Here is a 21,683-nt window from a genome sequence, read left to right on the forward strand (position 1 = left end):
CACGCTCAACCTTTTATTGGAGAACACACACACACACACACACACACACACAGACACACACACACACACACACACGCGTGTGACAATACACTGTAATTACCGTTGAACTGTTTGCACGTCTTGAAGAGCAAATTGCTGATGTGTTTGATACTATTGTCCTGTTGTGTTTGTTTATCGTCGGCATGTGCAGACTTACAAAGTATTTCACGGCATGTCGGGACACAACTGTACGGAAAGGAATGTCTTTTTTTTCTTTTGTGTCCCGAGTTGAAAATATGAGTGGACGTTGGGAAAGTGGGAGCCGGAGGTAACGAGACAACCTTCGCTGGTATTTATCTGGATATCTTGAGGTCTTTGTGAATCTATTATCGTTATTATTGTAATATATTTATTAGTCTTGAGTTGCATTTTTATTCCTTATGTAGAACCTAATTTCTACCTTGTTTTTATGTTGAAAATATGTGTTTAAATTGGTTAAAATATATTACATTTGTACAACTTTTCAATGAATCTTCGTCTGCAACTTTTCCTTAACATTTAAAGAGTTTTAGGATTAGAGACATTTTGCAGTTTCCCTTATTTTTCAACATTGAATATCTATTTAGAAATAAAGTCATCAGTGACTAACAACATCAGAGCTCGCCTGACAAAGTTTAGTCCCTGAATTATACTGACAGAACCTTCACTTATTCTTTAACGGTTGACAAAATAATATTGATAGAAAATATATGAAAAGAAAATCGTGTTTATTCGTCAGGCACTACTTTTGGCTACATTTAAGCACTGACAATTTTTTTTATTGAAATTTCACCCGCAAATGTTCAGTGTTTGTTCATCGTTGTGTTGCAATTAAACTTCTTGTCGCTAGATGGCAGCATTCAGTACGCTCTCGGTAGCTAAAGGAACAATGATATTCCTCAGATGACTAAGGACGAGAGGATACAGTCTACTTTAGCCGCTATTAAAGCTGATGTTTGGACATATTTTGGTTTCAAATCAAATAAAAAAGTACTGATTTGGCACCATTATCGGATAGCTATCGTTACTCTGGAAATACTGTATCTTTAACGTACATTTATTGACGCCTTGAATACATTTATTTATTTATTAGTTTGCTTCTCTGAGTTTGTCAAAATACAGATTCTACTAAAGTTTTCAGGAAATCTTTGTAATGGTATCAGGGATGAACCAATACATTTTGGTTAAGTTAAGAAATACCATCTGACTCCACTAATATTTTGAAGGTAAAGGAGCTAGAACTCCCATTCTGAGAAAGGAATCGAAATATTGCGATAAATTAAGTGTGGGCTTGGTGGAGCTGTTCGATATCTTGGGTCCAGTTTCCCGTTTTTGTACGTTTTTTTTCGGTGTGTACTACTGTAGTCATCCTGGGCCACAAGGCCACACCGTTCGCGCCGCTTTATTCCGACCCTTCCACCATTAGAAAATCCTCTGCTTTATGGTTCCACTTTAGAGTGTAATGGTGAGGTGTTTTCTGCTCACTACCTTTGTTTGTGTGTTAATTACGCAGACCTTGTGCGTCTTCAACCCTGGGCTTTTTTTTTTTTTTAATTGCCTGTATTTACATCTGGCAGACTTCAAACGCTGAGAGAGAGAGATTTGTAAGGAGGTGTGTGTGTGTGTGTGTGTGTGTGTGTGTGTGTGTGTGTGTGTGGACCCTCTTTGAAATGTCTACAGTCAAATGAAATCGCAATCTAATTAAAAAATCTAAGGCTGCGACTGCGATAGAAGACACATTTATATCGGCGTATAGACCGTCTCAATAACTCAGTGGCAGACAGAGGGCACACTGTTTATTATCTCACTGCCTACCTGTTTACAGACAACATGTAACCTTTGGTTTACACTCGTCAGACCCGGAAAACGCCCTGCTTGTAATTGAACGGGGGCCGGCTTCCTGAAGGCTAAATCATGTTTAACATTTTTACTTTGATCTACAGTGTCACGCCGCCGAGGTGCCATGAATCAAGCGATAATTTATCCCACGGTTCATTAAGGTTATTGCCCATGAATATAATATGGGCGCCGCGACCCGGTTCCCTTTTCCCACCGGTGAGAGGGGAACACAAGTCGGATGTAATTCAAAACCTCAGGTTTGTTTTTTTTCGGCGGATGCTTGATGTCGGCGGTTGATTTTCACGCTTACGGATTAAAAAAAATATATCTAATAATTGATGTAGAAAGAAAGAAATGTTAGAAATATGATTTCTTCAAACAGGTGTTTCAGAAGTGGCCTTGAGCGCTGAAAAGGAATCCAGCAGTAATTGTCAGTCGGTATCTTTTTTTGATTTTTTTTTTCATCTAAATCTTAAAAGTGTATTTTTTTTAAGAGGCTTCGAATGATTAAAAGGTTTTGGTTCTCCCATCGAGTGAACCCTCTGAAAGAAGTTATCAGAGATTGTCTCGATATTAAGAAACTTATTTCATATTTTTCACTTAATTATACAGTAATAGTGTCGGAGTACTACCAGGTTTTTTCTTCCTTATGTTTTTCTCCTCATGCTCTATATATTTACTCCTTCAATTAATAAATCAATCAAATATGAACGTATCAGTGAATCTATCAATGAGAAACGAACCATAAATATAGTTTTATTTCTGTCTACAGACCTCTTTAATTTGATATACATTTGCTATACTCTCAATATTAACAGATTAATGATGTATTGGTTTTATTTATTTGTTATTATTTTATTTAATTTAGCAAAAATAGTTTTCATTGTTTGGTGTTTTTTTAAAAAAGCTGCTGCAACTAAGTATTAGGTATTTATGAGTATATTGCTCTTTATTATTATAGTTTCAAATATTAATTTCATTTTATTTTAGCTCTTGAACGAAATAAATTAAAGTGATGAATAACATCTTCCAACTGAGCCGTCCATGTTTTGGGAAGTGATGTTTTTTTTGGTCCTTGAACAGTAAAATAAAAAAAAAATGTATGTACATGAATAGATAACAAGCTCTCTTATATTTTACTCCAGGTTTACTGTTTTATTTAAGAAGGGGTCTTTCATTTTCCGGCGCCGCACATCTTCGTCCGGTCTGACATTGTTCATTCCTCGGTTCATGACGGAGGTTGTGCAGAACCGGTGACAGCTCAGTGTTATCAGCCAGCTGGTATTGTGCTTCCCTGCGCTGTATAAACACTCCTGCTCGCAGTAACAGTCAGTGCTAAGAACTGAAGGAGCGGCCCTGCCCACCCCCGGGCTCACCTTCACCCTGTCGTAAACACACATTTTGGGGGAGTACTGATTTGCGCTTCCCAGGGCGTTCACCGCGTCAGACATTCCGCTCTTTTTTGGACGAAAACCCAAACTGCTCTTTTATTTATTTTTTAGCTCATCAATTGTGGCAACTCGACTGAATCCCCGGTACATAGACACGAGACAACAGCTATACATTACCGACGCGCTAAACTATTTCGGCGAGAAGTTCTGGAGACAGTTCTTTGGACCCGGGTCGAGACATTCCGAAAAAAGGGAAGATAAGGGGAGAGAGAAATGAATGAGGAGGGCAGCCAAAGGCTTTGTTTTAATTCAGTTTACAAGGCCGTGTGTGATAATACGCAGCGCAACGATGAAGCATGTCTGATAGGAACGAGGGGGAAAGCTGTGTGGTACAAGTTCGTCTCCTACCTTTCACTTCTGCCAGAAGTTCATTGGTGTTGAGCCTCTCCATCTTTTCTTTCCAGTCCTTTGAAAGCAGCTTCTCCATGCAGGTCGACTCTGTGAAACAGAGAAAAAAAAAAAAACGGTGAGCCTAATTTTTCTCGATATGACCTCCTCCTTTAATGGAACATGGCTTTTCTTTGAATGATTATCAAGCCATATGAATCATTTTTACTATTCGCTCTACACCGAGAGGAAGTCGGGGCGCAGGGGGAGAGGGAGGATAGGGCGTTTCGTTTAATAGCATTACAGCGGCGGCATTAAAGCTGGCGGGTCTGACAAGTGAGAGATGAGGTGGAGGTGGAGTGAGACGGGAGCCAGACATTGTGGGGATAACATAAGGGCAGAGACACTCATTAATTGGGAGGCAAGGACTGAGACTGGGTAGGTCCAAGCATCCGTAGGGCCTGCCAATGATGAAAACAATTAACATTTGTCCGGCGGACAATGAATCAGAGCAGGAATGGCTGCAATCTGCCACGCTGTCGCTGGGGTAGCTGATAAAGAACACACTGGGCCCGACTGACCCGGGCCTCCGACATCAGGGGTCAACTGGTTCCCATTTAAGCACCGGCCGCCCGACTGTAGCACCTTGAGGTACATTTACATGGAGCCGTTTCCTTTGAATATCCAGCATCGTGTTAGATTTTCTTCCTGTTTTGACTTGAAATTCACCAACATTTGGGAATCGATTTCTGTAAAGGTCTTTATGAAGACAATCATAAGATAAAAAAATGTGTTTTTAAAGTTTAAATAAGTCATTAAAATAGAACTGTTTCATCAAATTCTTTGCCAATGGTATTTCAACTTTAATAATAGTAAACTCCCATGATGCTTTTCTACAGACTGCGGCTGATTTGAAGCAACAATACTGTATTTATAATATATGTCTGCCATGTCAACTTATAGTCAGTTGGCTTTTTGGTTGGCTGGGCGGCAAAGCATTATTGGAGCTGTTCATGTCACCGTAACTAAGAATGTTGTTAAGAAGAGATGGAACCTGAAATGCAATGTTGAGTTTTTAAGTTCAAGAAAATGTTGTTAATTAAAAAATAAATATTAAACTTCTGGTTGGCTGGGCGGCAAAGCATTGTTAGAGCTGTTCAAGTCACCTTAACTAAGAATGTCGTTAATAAAGGATGGAACCTGAAATGCATTGTTGAGTTTCCAAGTTCAAGCAAATGTTGTTAATTTAAAAATAAATATTAAACTTTCCGGATTAATCCAATGTATGATGGTTTACTATCATCTATTATCCACTTAAATGAAGGTTTTTCCAAATTAAATTAAAATAAAAGGCTGTAAAATTGTGCCGTAAAATCAAAATGGAAATAACAATAAATGTGTATTGAACGGGATGTTATTTCAAATGGAAGACTGCTCATTTAATGCAAACACAACACTTGAGACGGCGCTGTATACAAATGGGTTGATAATAAAGCGACAGGAACATTGTGACCTCGCTCCTATTATTATCCTGGACAATGTTTACAGATGGCAGTTTTGAATACACACAAGGAAACGTTTCATCGTGGCCGTCCTTCACATGTTTGGATCTATTCAACAAACCAAACACTGTTCAAAAAAAAAAACAACCAAACTTTAGACGGACTGGGGAGGAACCGTGGGCGGCAGTGGTGGTGGGGCGGGGGGGGCACAAGATGTTGTGGTCTTGTTTAAGAAAGATCAAGCAGAGTGTCCATTTTGTTTGATTGTCCACTTCCTCTCGGAGTGATGGAGGTCGACAGGACATCTTCAAGCTCACGGTCATTATAACATTACTTTTGCTTTATTGACTTTCCAATCTCAAGCGCACAGTTGGCACCCTTGACCCCGGCCCCCCAACAAAAAAAGGGATAGGGAAAAAGAAATGTGTTGTTTTGGTGTGTTAACTTCCTGTGTGAAACCAAGACCAGGGGAGTAAACATGCCTCTGGTCAAGGTGAGATCCCTGCAAAAGTGTTTAGCTCTGACTCAGATATCTATACTAGCATATATGCTAACAGGCTCAGTGATCTATATTAGTACGTATGTTAACAGACTCAGGGGTCTTTATTAGCATGTATGCTATCAGACTCAGGGATCTATATTAGTACATATGCTAACAGACTCAGTGATCTATATTAGCATGTATGCTATCAGACTCAGTGATCTATATTAGCATGTATGCAATCAGATTCAGTGATCTATATTAGCACATATGCCATCAGACTCAGTGATCTATATTAGCACATGTGCTAACAGACTCAGGGGTCTATATTAGCATGTGTGCTAACAGACTCAGGGATCTATATTAGTATGTATGCTAACAGATTCAGTGATCTATATTAGCACATATGCCGTCAGACTCAGTAATATATATTAGCATGTGTGCTAACAGACTCAGCGATCGATATTAGTACGTATGCTAACAGACTCAGGGGTCTATATTAGCACATATGCCATCAGACTCAGTAATCTATATTAGCACATGTGCTAACAGACTCAGGGGTCTATATTAGCATATGTGCTAGCAGACTCAGGGGTCTACATTAGTACGTATGCTAACAGACTCAGTGATCTATATGAGCACATATGCCGTCAGAGTCAGCAATCTATATTAGCATGTGTGCTAACAGACCTCTGCGATCTATATTAGCACTTATGCCATCAGACTCAGTAATCCATTTTAGCATGTGTGCTAACAGACTCAGTGATCTATATTAGTACGTATGCTAACAGACTTAGGGATCTATATTAGTACGTATGCTAACAGACTCAGGGATCTATATTAGCGTGTATGCTAACAGACCTCTGCAATCTAAATTAGTACGTATGCTAACAGACTCAGGGGTCCATATTAGCACGTTTGCTAACAGACGTTTCAGAACAAACACAGATGTTGCTCCGGCACTCGATCATTAAGGACTGTTGTAGATAATGCGGTGCCAGCTTCCATTCTACTCCAGTCCTCCCCTCTTCCTTCCACCTTCCTCCCAGGAAAAGCTGCCACTCCCTCGCTTCTCCATCCCTCCGCTCACTCCGACTCTACCTGCCAAGTTTTCCTACCGGAGCGACCACAGCTGGAAAACGCCACTGTTCTCTCTGTAAATGGTAAATAATGACCGGGATCAGCCGCTCAAATAACTCTCAGACGGAGAGAGCGACGGCAGAAAGCAGAGGCATGTTTGAGAAGAAAAAAAAAAAGTTAATGAGTCTGATGTCTGGCTTCTTTCAAGCCGCATAGTTCAAGAGGAATTTGAAAAAGCTTCACGAGACATACATCAACTTTTAAGAGAAGTGCAAATATTATTGTTCGCCTGTCGGCGGACGATCATCTCGAGGAGATATTTGATGAACTTGTGAAGTTTGTCGGACTCAAGTTTGTTGTCCTCTTTTAAGTAGGACATCACATACTGGGGGGAATCGACCAAGAACAAGAGATGAGTCCAGTGAGTTTATTTTTATTTTCCTTAGGGGGGGCTCTTAAATCTCTTGTACCCCCCCCCCGCTTCCATTTTCTTTTCCTCCCCCTTTCGAGATAACATGCTCTGTGGCTGGGGAGCCGAGCATTCAGCGGGGATGAGAATGGAATGAAAACAATAGCCCTTATCAGGCTCTTATTTACATTTTCCCAGCGTTGCTGCACTAGACGGCTTGGCTTGTCACCAGGCCCAGATCTGCCCCACTGGACCCGGACCAACTTCCTCCAGCCCCGATGATTCCACCCGGTTCCCCCTGGACCCTCCGTCTGGCACGGACCGGGTCCACTGTGCAGCTTTGCGCAGATAGCAATACACAAAACAAAACTACTGGAGTGTGCGTCCAAAGACGTGTTGCCATTCAGACGGGAACGTTATTGGATTGCCGAGCCTGCCGGGATCTTATTGTCTCCTCTCTTGGGCTGAGACTCTGGAAGGGTTTCCTGAACACTTTCCCAATGTGTGTTTTGTTTTTTTTTGCAAATTCTAAATTAAACAAGATTATAATTATATGTTCGCGTTAAGCCATGTTTAATACCACGAGTGGCGAAGAATGTCGCTGGAGATCCTGATGACAGTCGTCCTCTGAACACTGTCAGCAGTGAGCAGAGAAGCAGATGGAGCGCAAATGCTCTTCCCATGATGCGACACTAATAGACTCAGGGACTCATTCATTCCTTGTGCTATTAGAGTGTTTAATTCTGAGTTTGGGGGCAGGAGTAGAGTGAAAATATGTTTCTATTCCATGTTAGTATTTGTATGCTTTTCTTGAATCTATGTTGTTTATACTTGGATTTTGGTAATTTTTTCTTTTTGTTCTTTTTTTGCACTTGGTTCTTGTTCTTGTTTTATAAAAAAAATTTACCATAGGAGATCTCTAGAGGGATCAATAAAGGGTATCTATCTATCCATCTGTCCATCTGTCCATCTGTCCATCCATCCATCCATCCATCCATCCATCCATCCATCCATCCATCCATCCATCCATCCATCCATCCATCCATCCATCCATCCATCCATCCATCCATCCATCCATCCATCCATCCATCCATCCATCCATCCATCCATCCATCCATCCATCTAGATATTTTGTCAGTTAGCTTCATTTAAAAAGTAAAAGTCACATTTCGTCACAACAAAAAACAAATCTGAAGTTCTTATTGAGTTAACCACGTTTTAATTGATTTTATTATCTGAATTATCTTCGATTTAAAATGAAAAATTAGGAATTTCAATCATGTTCTGACTTTCAGAATGAACGCAGAAGTTGAATGGATTCACCAAACATACCACCGTGTTTTTCAACAACTGCTTCGCGGCTTCAAAAGCACAAAAACGTTGTGTTTCAACACGCAGAGGCAGGTGTTTTATTACACGCTGTTGTCAACAGTGAAATTGTTCCGACGGTCTTCCACCGCATTCTGAGCTTCTCTCTGTTTCCGAGCCTCCCGGGAGAAAGATGATCCTCGGGTTCGAGCGCTTGTTGTGTTAAAAACCATTAGACCACAAATGTCTGGTGTCAGGAGGGCTCACCGACGACTCTTTTGACAACATAAACAAGTAAATAAACCGTTATTTTTTAAATGTTTTTCATCCTAAAAGTGTTGAAAAACCTCAAATTTCTTTCAAGCCAAAGTTTCGTGGTCGTCCGGCGAAGGCGACGCTCGATGATCTTGGCAAACATCCACTTACTTACTCCGGCTCTCGCCCTGTATTTCAATTGTCTCAGCCTCAAGGGGAAACATTTAATGAGCAAATCAATGATCAACTGACACTGACCATATAAATAATTTCCTCCTCCTGAATTCACGTTCCAGAATCAATGCGGTGAGCCATGAACCAAAGTAACGGGGTTAGATGACTTTGTGCGTATGAAATATTGTTTTAACGCATTTACCATTTCTTCTGGTCGTCTATAGTCAGTTAAACAATCAGCATCAGGAAGATCTATGAACCTCTGCCTTTTATCTGAATCTATGAAAATGAACGGCGGATAATAAAAAGGTTTTATCACAATAGCTCGTTAAACGCGGAGTGAACTTCTGAAGACACTTCCATTGTGTTCATAAAATGAGTCGATGGAATATGAACCGTTTCTCATCTATGAAGAGAATCTATTGAAATACAACTGATGATGTTGTGCGGATAGAACTGTATATTTAGTGTGTATTGAACTCAACATCAACATACATTTAATTTCACGTGATTTATCCTTGATCGGTTAGTTTGACGGAACCTTTAGTTTGGTCCTTTTAATGAGAAGATTTAATCCTGTGTTTAAGTCCCTTGCCATTAGTCCAACCATTTCATATATGAGGGACTTTTATCGTTCAACCATCTTTTGGAATTTACTTCCAAACTTGCCAACTTCCAAAAGCCATGTTGGGTGAAATGACCCAAAAGACGTGTTGGGTGATATTACCCATAAAAAGGCACTTAACTAGTTTCCCTTCAATAAAATATTATTTTAATTTTATCACCGAATGTCAAAATAATGCATGAAAACAAAGTCAAGAAGGAATCAAGATTATATTAACATGAACTGTATCCACTTAAATGTATCACATTTGTCTCAAAATTGCATCAAAAGTATAAAAAAAAATTATAAGTTATAAATTAAACTACATTATAATTATATGTTGTAATAAGTCATATTCAATGTGTGGGGAAAACGCCTCCTACGAACTTAAAGGAAGGCTAGGTGTTCTCTAAAACTTTGAGTGAGCTGCATGTAAAACTTAGTCCGAAGTTATTTTCTTTTTTAACTGAGCAAACCACTTTTCAATCGGAATAATTAAATTGAAATGTTGAAGTAAAGTGCTCTCACTCCTTTAGAATGAAGAAAACTGCTCATAAAAATAAATAAAATACGCATTTTCCTTTGAATTATGCCTGTAATTACCAATGTTTTAAATGAACAAATGAAAACGCAAACTTCGTAACAGCTCTTGTTTACCAAGGTTTTTTTTTTTTTTTAAGAATCTGAATCATCATCCAGTTAAAAGTATATTAAGGTAAGACACCCATCATAACCTCATACTTATTCAGAAAAACGAGCCGATGTCTAATTTCTCATCCACTCTCCGGCGCTCGGGGAAACAAATCAAAAGTCAAGATTGATGAGGAAGAGAAAAAAAAAAAAGGAAAATGACTGTGACACACTCCAAGAAGTCTTTGAATATCCTAATCACAAACACACTAAAAACAAGACCCCATCACGGCGGCAAATAAAACATAATAATTACAAGAGGCTGGCTCGGGAGTGAGATGCAGAGAGAAAACATGTTTTTGTCATCCAGCCGGTAGTCCCTCAGACAACAGCTGTTAGATGCCGCAAATACTCCTGGAGTCTCCATAATCATGGTGTTATTGAAGTGAGGACAAAAAGGGCACTAATTGCACGGGAGACGCAATAGGTTACACACCCGGGTGATGCTGCACAATGCAAGTGCTAAAGAGAGAGCTGGAGGCAAAGTACACACTGTTGTCGCTCATTTTCAGGCAATTACCTTTTCCCCGTTTTCCAAATTTTTAATAACCTTTGCCGTCTGCGGAGAAGTTTTTTGGTGCTGTTTAGGCTTTTTAACGTGCAATTACGTGCACTGGCATGTATCAATAAAAGAGGTTCAACTTCTCCAGTGTATTGTGTTGCACCTGCACGCCGCCGAGTGCCACAACCGACAACTCGTCATTATTCCACTTGGTGAACATCTCGGGTTTCTATAAAAGCATTTGGACTGAGCCAGAGCAAACATTTGGTTTTAATGATCAGTAAATCGTCTTCAGAGGAAAAAAAACAGAAAAATATTTAGAGTTTAGGAGATTTGTGGACTTGAATGTAACACAGGGGCAAACAATTATATTTCTGAGTCACAAAAAGATTATTTTACAATTATTATTTCAACTTATATACAATAAATGATAATGTTCTATAGTGTATTTCTTAAATTTACTTCAAAAATCATTCTAGGAAAATAAATACTCCCAAAAAGGACAAAAAAAGAAGGTAAAAGGTCCTAAAATTATGTAATTAATGTGTTTAAAAAGGAAAATAAAATTGTAAGAGTGCAGGACGGATGTAAAATGTCAACAGAAAAATGTTTTAATCACTATTCAAATGGTAAACTTTGCACCAATAGCAAGACCATCATCATAAATATATGTTAAATGCAAATATTAATTTCTTTATCTACTTTTGAATCTTCATCAGAAAAAAGTAACATAGCTAGATAATGTATAATCTTTATTTTAATCTAAATAAAACAGAATATGATCAAGTTTCTTTAATTCCTTTGAGGAAAAATGAATTCTGAAAAAAAGTAAAATAATTCATCAAAATAAACAGTTTATAATGTTGTACGTTAAAATGAATAAAAAAAATATATACATAAATAAAATTGTAAGGAAAATGTTTTAATTGTTATTACAAATATACAACTTTGTCATAAATATATGTTAAATTAAAATATTAATTTCTTAAGATTACATCTTTTTTGTTTAAATCTTCATCAGAAAAATGTGAATGATAAAGAGTTTACGGGAATCGTGGACTTAAATGTCGTACGTGAAAGGTAAAGACAATCATAAAACACAATTGAAATGCAAAGATATCTTTCTTCAAACCAGTGTTTCATCCTGTCATTCATCTTGAGTGTTTCCGCCGCCACAGTAGCAGACACAACTCAAACAAGCCGATGTTTCCAGGCACGTAAACCTGCTTCAGGGAACTTCCTCCTCCTCCTCCTCCTCCTCTTCTTCCCTTTAACTGCATCGGCCGGCGTGTTAATCCCGCCGCTGTGACCTGGCCATTTTGCCGAAGCGTATACATACGCAGCACCCTGACCTCTTTAAATAGGACACATGTCTATCAAGCATATATGAATTAACCATCCCCATGAGGCGTCACCTCCTGAGCTGAGCAGCATGTGACCTCTCCCAATCCATTTTACTGCGGCACTCTGTGGCAATCAGGCTTGAATTATTAAAGTGAGCAGTGAGCAATGATCAATTCATTGCGGCCCTCGCTCGTAGACTGCCCGGTCGTACTTCAGCCGGAATGACATTGAGAACACTTGAGTGTGCTTCCAGACAATGCACATAAACGTGAATTATGCCAGACCCGATATGTCAATAATCATAACTGTACAGGCCGAGGCCATGTTCGGGCTAAGCCTACAGGAACGCTGTTAGATCACCGAGGGCGACGAGAAAAACCTCCGACGCTGCTTCTTAAACACTGTTGGACTCCTTATAGCTGCTTTTTTATGAAGTAGCATTTGTGTCTGTGTCCTTAACACACTTTAAATCAACGCAAATATACATTTCTCCAACTTAGAAAACCTGTCACACACTTTGTTCATTCAGTCATTTGTTTCTACCACTCATCGTTGGAGCTTGTCCCAGCTGCCCAGGGTAATAGGCGGAACAGGTCGCTAGCATGTCTCATGAGACAAAAAGACACATTCATCATATACACACACACCTAAAGACAATTTAAAAAACTCCATTAACCTTTGGATGTTTCTGGACTATGGGAGGAAACCAGTGTTCTCGGAGTAACCCCAAGCATAGGGTTTCCAAGATCTCTGAAGCTGGAAGCAAACCTGCATTACTAGTGATGGTTTGATGAGGCTTCACGACACGACTGATAAGGTATCATGATACATTGTTTTCATGTTGAAAGATGGTCCTTTTTGTTTTGTAGTCTTTGGTTCTGATCTAGTTCAATGAAACTTGGCATTATTTTCAAACTGATTATGGAGACACTGTATCATGATACTGTTTCATGATACAGTGTCTTCATTTTGAAAGGCCACTAGATGTCATTATCTGTTTAATAGTCTTTGGTTCTGATCTACTATTTCAATGAAACCTGGCATCATTTTCCAACTGATTATGAAGACACTGTATCATGATACTGTATCATGATACAGTGTCCTCACTTTGAAAGGCCAATAGATGTCACTCTCTGCTTTATAATCTTTGGTTCGGATAGTCTAGTTCAATTAAACCTGGCATCATCTTCAAACGACAGTGCCATCTAGAGGCCTCTCGATCTGAACTCACTGTATCATGATACCTCATCAGCTGTTTCACGAAGCCTCATCCACCCATCACTAGCGACAACCATCATTCTTAACGTAGCCATCGCTAATATTTATTATTGGATCACGAAAAGAAGGTTTCACCGACGTAACTGATGCACCAGAAGCACATTCACACACTCAAATAAATATATTTTAACATGTATAAATTATCCGGATTCTTCCTCTTGGGATGTATTTCTTCAACTGTCTTATGAAATAATGCCCGAAAACATCCTTTTATGAAAACAACTGCATGCATTTTGGGACTGGAACATGCAAACCGAACTAACTGCACTTGTCAGCAGAGTAAAACAAAAAGTAGGATAAGATTGAATATGAGGAAGATGTTGGTAAAATAAGAGTCAAAAAAATGTGGAAACTTTCCTGCGGAGGAGAGGCCCAGATAAACCAGCGCTGCAAGCCCCCAAAACTGCAATCTCCCCTTAAGCCGAGGAGCGGCAGCTGGCAGAACAGCTGGTGAATAGGATTAATGTCAGAAGAATGAAATAAAACTCAACATATGTCCGAGCCTGAGGTGTTGGGACTGTGCGTGATTGTGCCCCCGATGGATGCCATGTGTGCAGCTGGAAGGAGCTGCTGTGCCGCTCCGCTCTGCACAACCACAAGGTCACTTTTAAGAAGTCGGATCATTAAATGCTTGGATGACAAACATTTACTTTCACAATTTGTTGCTCCACTTGTGCGGCGAAAAAACTGTCTATCGTTGGAAAGAATTGAAAGAAAACTCGCACCGCTTCCAATAATTCCTCCATGTGTGCGTCTGCACCGTGTTTGTGTGTGTTCTTTTTTTTATTTTATTAGGCTTAATTCACACTTTTGTGGTCCACAAATGAGCATTAATTACAATAATTCCTCTCTCAAGTAAAACCTCAGGGCACCTCACATCAGAGACTCTATTTTGGACACCCTACAATTGAACTGTCGTTTATAAAAACTTAATCAATTCAGCCAAACCTTCTGATTTATTCATCAAACTAATAAACGTGCAGAGGGAAGTCATCAGTGTGATTTTCCAAATGAACGTGTGTGGAACCCTACAAGGACAAAGAGAGACTAATGGGATGCACTCGGGTGCCTTTACAATTTGCGCCGTAGCCAAGAGTGTTGTATTCACAGCTGAACGTAACTTCTGCATGGATGTTGCATTATGAGACACAATATCTGTGTGTGTCTTCGTAACTCAAACGTAATTGAAAGAATAAAAATAATCAACATATTTAAGGTTGTGTTTTTGCATTAACCATTAGAGTGCTGTATAATAGAATTGATCATTACACAAGTCAAACTTTTGCACATGATATGACAATATTAAATAGATAATATAAATTATATATATATATATAATTTTCTAGTTTATTTATTGAATTATTTTCCTTTTTTAAAATAATTTGCTCTTTTTACTAAAACAATGAGATTTGTTTTGTTCTGTTTAGGAAGGAAGTTTTGTAAACACTCAGCAGCATTTTTATTTGGAATTTGCAGAATTTAGAAATGGACTCTATATACAGTATATATATTTAATTTCATAGTTTATTTATTTCATTATTTCTCTTCACAGAAAATGTCCTCTTTTTTTTACAGAATTTGCTATTTTTACCCAAAACATTTTTTTTGTTTTGTTTAGGGAGGAAGTCTTGTATACTCACAAAATTGAAGCGGCATTTTTATTTGGAGTTTGTAGAATTTGCAGAATAAATCTTTAAATATTTTTCCTCACTGGTCAGTCGCAATATGAACATCAAAAGTCTTTTAGTTTTTCTGGAAAAAACTGTTTACTTTATTATTATAAGTAGTAGTAGTAGTAGTAGTTTTGGTATCATTAATATTGTTTATATTAATTTAATTGGTTTTTATGTATTTCTTGTTATTATTGATGTTATTATTAATATTATTCACGTTATTATTTGGCAAAACTAAAACAAGTTGACATTAAATCACTATATTTGGATCCAACTTCTGATACTTCTTCCATGGAGCTCCAAAAGTCTCGGTGAATTGAAGCCGTCGGTTTAAGGTTAATCCTGGTATTTCATGCCGTGCGTGTCGAATAAATGTTAATAATGAGTCATGACTCTGCCTCCGTAAATCTTACCCCTGGGCTGGAACGCCAGCTCATTGTTTCGAGTTCACGATGGGTAATTGATACGAGGCATTAATGCATATTAAACACTCAGCCCAGTGCATATTTGGAGAATTACACTCAGGTAGTTTTAAAAGATTGATGTCGTTCATCAAATAATTATAATCATCGGCACTCAGGTTTTTGCAGTGCAATAAAACACATCTCCGTTCATTCCTCCTGACATCCTCATCACACCCCGGCGCGTGTTATTGAACAAGGAGAAGGAAAAAAGACGACGAGTTTCGCAGGAAACATCTGTTTTCGCTGATTAAAGAGTCTCTTTGTTCGCGGGAACGAGCCGTCAAAGTTTGTCACGTTCGACTCGTGTAATTGCTGTTTGGGGAGAAAAAGGAAAAAAAAAACACAATGCTAAACGTGTTACTACAGCGGCTGCGACACAGGTTGTCGTGTTCGCTTGTGTCGGAGTGGATCTGTTCGCCGGATGGCTGACGTACCGCAGACTTACAGAACAAGTCTGAAATGTGCTCTGAAATCATTAGCAAGTGGCAGGGAGAGTCTGTGCCCGCGGTGTGAGTTACACTCTCACTATTTTGATCCTCGGTCAGATGACACCGGCTCTTTTGTCAAGTTATGTGTGGAGAATGCTTCGGAGCCGAATGCCAGGATCCGGAGGGGTTGAGCGAGAGTGAGACGGTGCTTCTCGCCCTCCCTCCCATTGTGAGTTAGCCTCTGACAACCTTAGCTGCTCATCCCCATGAATCCAATAACCCCGTTCCTATTCCTCACTCTTGTAAATGTACAATAAATCTATATCCATGCGTCGCCGCCTTTCTGACAAATATAGTATCATTAATGGCCTCTGCCTCCTTCCGTGTCAGCGTTTCGCCATCTATGTACCTACTAAATACTGCCGCGGTGTCACGTAAGCCTTTACAAACTTCAGCGCAGTCGGGAGGGTTTATAAAACGGATCTTTTTCCTCTCCTCTTAGAAAGTCATCCGGGGCCACACATGCATGGATAAAAAAAAAAAAGTCGCCCCGTCCACACCGGAGTGTAGATCTGTGACAATGTTGGCCTGAAAGACAATCGTCTGACTTGTGTGTGTCAGAAAAATGTTGTGTATTTGAGGTTTTGAAAGAGAGTCGTCCCTGATCACTGATGGTTTCCACCTGTTCCCCCCCCTCGACACTCGGTGTCGTCCTTTGTCTCGTGCCAAAGTGTTCGTCCTGAACCTCCAGCCCTTGATCCTCTTAAGTTGTAGTGTTTTTGTTTGTTTTTGTTTGGCTAATTTCACTAATAGCTTTTTTCTTCCTCCTCTTTTGAGCGATTTTTTGTTTTTAATTGCCAAAGTGCCTAAGAAGTTTAGTTCATTGCTATTCTATTTCTCTTCTTTAGTGAGTGACATTTTTTTTATATCTTGTCTTTATTTTAGAGGTTTTTTTTGTCTCAGTCTGTTTTGTTTTTGGTTTCTGTGAAGAAATATACTTGTAAATAACAACTTAATTCTGTCTTCAGCCCTGGCCTGACAGAGAGTTTAGTTCCACTTTTAGATTTTATTGCGAAGTCTTTAGCTGCCTTTTTAGATTTGACTTCAGTCTTTAGTTGAAGTTTCTTTCTGTTGTTACTTTAACCATCATCTTTCAAGTGCATTTTCAGTCAACTTCATTACTGAGCCTTTTGGTCTTATCATCCGCGACGAGTTCAAGTTTTAGTCGACGGAAATTACTTTACTTTCTCCTAGTGATGCGATTTATTTTCATCTCATCAACACTGTTCAAAGACCGAATCAAAATGCTTATGGTTACCTTGACTTTTCTAAGATGGCTAAGAAGTGCTTTGTTTGACCATCGCCTGACCTCTTTAAAGAATTCCTTTAGATGTTTATTTTAAGAAAAGTGCACACTCTTTTAGGTTCGCTTATTTTCTGTGAATCTAATTTGTCCCACGGTATTGAATGCATCATAGCTTCTTTTTTTTCTTAAAGTATTAAGGCCAGGTGTTTTGCAACATAACGATAAAACAATGTTTTTATATTGTTATATTGCTATTAAAATGTGTCCAACATTAAATTCCTCTCTTTCTTCTAGAAATGTTAAATACTTTGTTACACTTGTGTTTCTTTTATATCAGCGTTTATTTCCAAACAGTAGAAAATAAATCATATTTACTATTGTTTCGCTTCATTAATTGAGTCCGAAAAAAACGAAAAAAAAACAGATGATTTCAAACGTAACGTTCACCAATGCTTTGAGTTGTATTTCTCACTGCATACAGTTTTATTTATTTATGTGTTTTTCTGCTACATCTGAATGTGTGATCTATGAAAACAGTTTATCTACATTTAACTCCTTTGTGGAGCAAAAAGTTTGGTGACTCTTGTTCTAAATAATGTACCAACGTTTTCATCTAAGATTCAAAAACACTTGACAATTTTCTTTTCTTTGTGTTTTGTTTACTGCTGCGATCTCAACACTATCTTGTTATCATTCATTTTACGCTAAATATCAACAATAAAGACTGTGTTGAATCATGAAGAGGAGGTTTGTCACCTGCAGCCTATGAAAATGTGAGATAAAAAACACTAAAATAATTTCACAACAATATTGAATTTCACGTTGAATGACCGTCTGACTGAGACACCTCTGATAAAGTGACGTTTGAATCGTCTTTATCCTGCTTTAACAGTGTTTATTTCTCTGTAACGCCGCTCATTACACCAACAATAGACGCACGAACATGTGGATTGTGTGAAGACAAGTACGTCTCTGTTGGTCCCTGGCTGTGATTTGCCTCTAAGAGACACCGGTTTCCTCCTATCGAGGGGTCCCGAGCGAGCCAGTAAGCCAGGATCACAATGGGAGTTTTGTGCTGCGAGGGTTCGGGGGGGGGGGGGGATACACTTAACAGCTGAAACCCGGGAAGATGGCCCCTGGAATGCTCCGCAGCAGTTGCTACTGTTGACTAATCGGAATATGAGAAGCAGGGAAGGTGATCTTGAATGCAAAGAATGGCACATTGAAGAAGCAGCTGCTTGTTTTGTCATCCCAATGACCAAGACAGCAAGAAAGTTGTTCCCGGTTTAAAAAAAAAAAAAGAAAAAAAGGAGGGCAACAAAATCCTTATCTGAGCTTGTGTAAAGTGAAACCTGTGTTGGCTCCTCGTGTCATGCGGGGGGGGAGAGGTGGGCGGGGGGCTCTGTTTTGTAACAGATAGTAAATACATAATTCGGGGATGGGAACAGACACCCTTGCACTATTCCCGATGTACAGCCAGTGCGTTTAGTCCCGGGCTCTGATCTTAGCCTGGCACTGAACCACGCTGACACCGGAGACTGGGACGGACATTTATTGAGGGGTGGGGGGGGGGTCTAGATAAGGGGGTCAATAAGGCAGGGTGTTCCTGGTTAGGTGAGGGTGACGTCCATCCAGGAAAAATTAGAGGCCGGTGGATCTTTTTTTTTTTGGTAAAAGTTGACATGTCGAGCTGGCGTCGGGCCCTACAGGCACGCCGCCGAAAACTGGATGTAACGTCTGCCTCACAGGGCGACGAGAGGGTTGATTGGCAGCGAGCAGAGGAGCCGCTTTTGATCATGTGTCCTAACAAGCGCTTCCAAGTCATGTCTCTTCAGCCTGAACAGATCTACATTACCTATTCAAACAAAAGTGACGGACCAGAGCACGGCTCCGCAGGGCGGGGGCCACACCGCAGGCCAACACACACCAGTGGAGCACCCCCGCGGACACCCGTCTAGCCACACACACACACACACACACCGACCCGCGGAATATCAACCATCAAATAGATTACTCACGTCAGGGAGAAGCGAAGGAGAGCGAACAAATGATTATTAAAGGAGACGGAAACATGGTTGGAGATGTTGGAATGATGTGTTTCCAGGTCGTCGTGCCAGGGCGGTCTTGGCCGGGCACTGCCCGATGAAAAACCTCCAAAAGATCCTGCTTGACTTGATACATCAGGGTTCATTATTGAAGAATTTGTATACAGAATTTAAGCCCCTTAACCCTTTATTTATTTGATTTATAAAATAAGTCGAAGAATTTATATAATTTTGGAACCCGTACCACAAACTATACATTAAATACTTCTCTTTATAGTTGAGTGGAAGCAACTGCCTGCTGGAAAGTTTGTAAAATATTGACAATTTTTACTCAAATAATTGAACTTCTAATATTTCATTTGAAACAAGGGAAGTGCAATCTTTGTTTTCACTATTTATGAACTGATTATTTGACTTTTTTTTACACCCGCACTTTTGATTTTGTTTGTTGTTCAATACTGATCAATAGTGTGAATTATTAATTTTGTTTTATATACATTTGTCACCTGGTTGAGGTGAGGTGCACAGGGAATTGTACTTGTATTTCTTTCGTATGTACTTTACGTACGTTTGGTACTTTATTTTAATACATTATACTTAGATTTTGTCAACTTGCACTTTGTTCTTTTTATTGGACTTTGTTCCAATTTCACAAAGTAGACCTCAAGAGGGATTAATAAAGTTTTTCTATCAATCTATCAATCATCTCTCTATCTATTAAGGCCAGACCTGGGCAAAGTGCAAATCATTTTACAATTTGAGTTTTTTTTTTCTTCATTACTAGTCTCTTAATATATATAAAGGGTTTTTGTGTTTTAGGACTGTACTTTTTTCCCTTTAAGAAGATTTAAGTTGTTTTTCTAAATGGAAAAACTGCTTTATATAAAATGAGCAATACAAAACTTGTATATAAGCTATGATAATGAATCATTTGTGCTTTTCTGTCATTTATTTTTTTGCTTGACGGCCCCTCAACGACATCCACTGTAGAAAATGTGGCCCCTGAGTACATTTAAATGGTAAACCACTGATCATTTATGTTGTTTATATATGATGGTTTGAATTAAACGTTCAATAAAATGACTTTTAAATCAGATATTTCCTGCTCTGGTTTTTATCAGTATCTCCCACTAGAACTAGAACTCGCTTTTTTTTCTTTTTTTTTTGACATCAAATTCAACTGAATAAAGCAGTGAAACGTTCCGTCATCGTTCGATCTGTATCGAGCCTCGGCGCCGACCGCGGCTGACGCTGCGACACCGATGGTGTTAGAAGAGTCAAGAGTTCATCAGCGCTAATCAGACCAAAGGCTAAGGATCTTGATCCTTCTCTCTCTTCCTGATGCTTCCACCGTTTCCTGAATCTCATTAGGCAGCTGCGCCCGGCGTCGCACACAACACCGATCGCAACGCAGATCCGAGGATAACCTTCCGAAGTCAAAAAAAAAAAATAGGGGTGAACTTCGAGAAGGATTCACGTCTTTTATCGACACATCTCTGACTTTTGTTTTAATGACGATCCCTGCGTTTACCTGTTTGTCTGTTTCAATGATAATTAAAAAAGGCTTTTGTTGTGCGACCAAGTGGCCTGTTTGCTTCTAGTGTGTGCAGTCAGTCATCCGCGAGGGAGTCAGTGGCCTTCAGGTGTGTTATTCCACTTCACCACCTCCTGCCTCCTCTTCGTCTAATCAGCTTTTATATCGCTTTGTTCGTTTTCGACGCCACATTGTGCGACTTTTCTCTGATGTATAAACTTTTCTTTTTTTTTTTACAGACGATATGATAAGTAGAGGTTTGAACCGACGCACCTTCCACGGAGTGCGTTTTCGCTTACGCGTCGTAAATTAACTTAAAGTTGAACTTAACAACCCAAATAATCAATGAGATTGCCTCGCCACATATTTCTCCACGATCAGGAGGCGTAACAAGGGTTGCCGGCGTTCAATTTAGATGATTTGGCGACGACCCAGAAGATGCACTTAAAGACAGGAAGATAAAAAAGAAAAAAAAAACGTCTTTGGAAAGATCGTTAATGCAACAAAGTATTCTTGTGTTGACTATTGATTCACACTTTTAGTGCGTAAAGTAAAAAACGACTTTAATCGCATGTAAATCAACTCGCGGTCACCTTGAACTTCCTTTATACTGTGTTTGTCTTGTTTTTTTTCCCCCGCGTAATAATCGCGGCAGACATTTTTTTTAAATCTTGCCCATAAATAATCAATTTACAATACCTGGTGCGTAAACACAAGGCACCGCCGTTAGCTCTGATGGCCACTGGGCCCTAATAGAGCTTTTACAGCAAAGGTGACTATTCAGCTAAATGTGGCGTTCGCTGCTCGGAGGACATTTTCATACATTAGCACAGTCACAAGCACTTAAAGCACTTTAAGGACCCCGAAATGGAGAGTGAAGATAGAAGGAAAGAAAGAGGTTATGAATAAAAGAAGGACGGAACTGTCGTACCTGAGAACCGAACAATTGCTGTGTCGCGTCAAAACCAGGA

The 21,683-nt window shown here is 39.3% G+C and overlaps 2 protein-coding genes across 6 annotated transcripts in view; one reads left to right on the forward strand and one right to left on the reverse strand.

Moving 5' to 3' along the window:
- The window catches only part of sox6 (SRY-box transcription factor 6), a 158,892-nt gene that overhangs the window by 80,370 nt on the left and 56,839 nt on the right, over positions 1-21,683 (reverse strand). For all 5 annotated transcript variants that reach the window (XM_087793752.1, XM_087793751.1, XM_087793749.1 and 2 more), the window contains one exon: positions 3,657-3,746. In XM_087793752.1, coding sequence (XP_087649878.1) covers positions 3,657-3,746 — 90 coding nt within the window. The remainder of the gene's footprint in view (positions 1-3,656; positions 3,747-21,683) is intronic.
- alx4a (ALX homeobox 4a) overlaps positions 1-21,683 on the forward strand; it is a 314,532-nt gene that overhangs the window by 56,496 nt on the left and 236,353 nt on the right. The window lies entirely within an intron of this gene.

This window comes from Callionymus lyra, chromosome 6, assembly GCF_982586985.1.
Source record: "Callionymus lyra chromosome 6, fCalLyr1.hap1.1, whole genome shotgun sequence".
Lineage (NCBI taxonomy): Eukaryota > Metazoa > Chordata > Actinopteri > Syngnathiformes > Callionymidae > Callionymus > Callionymus lyra.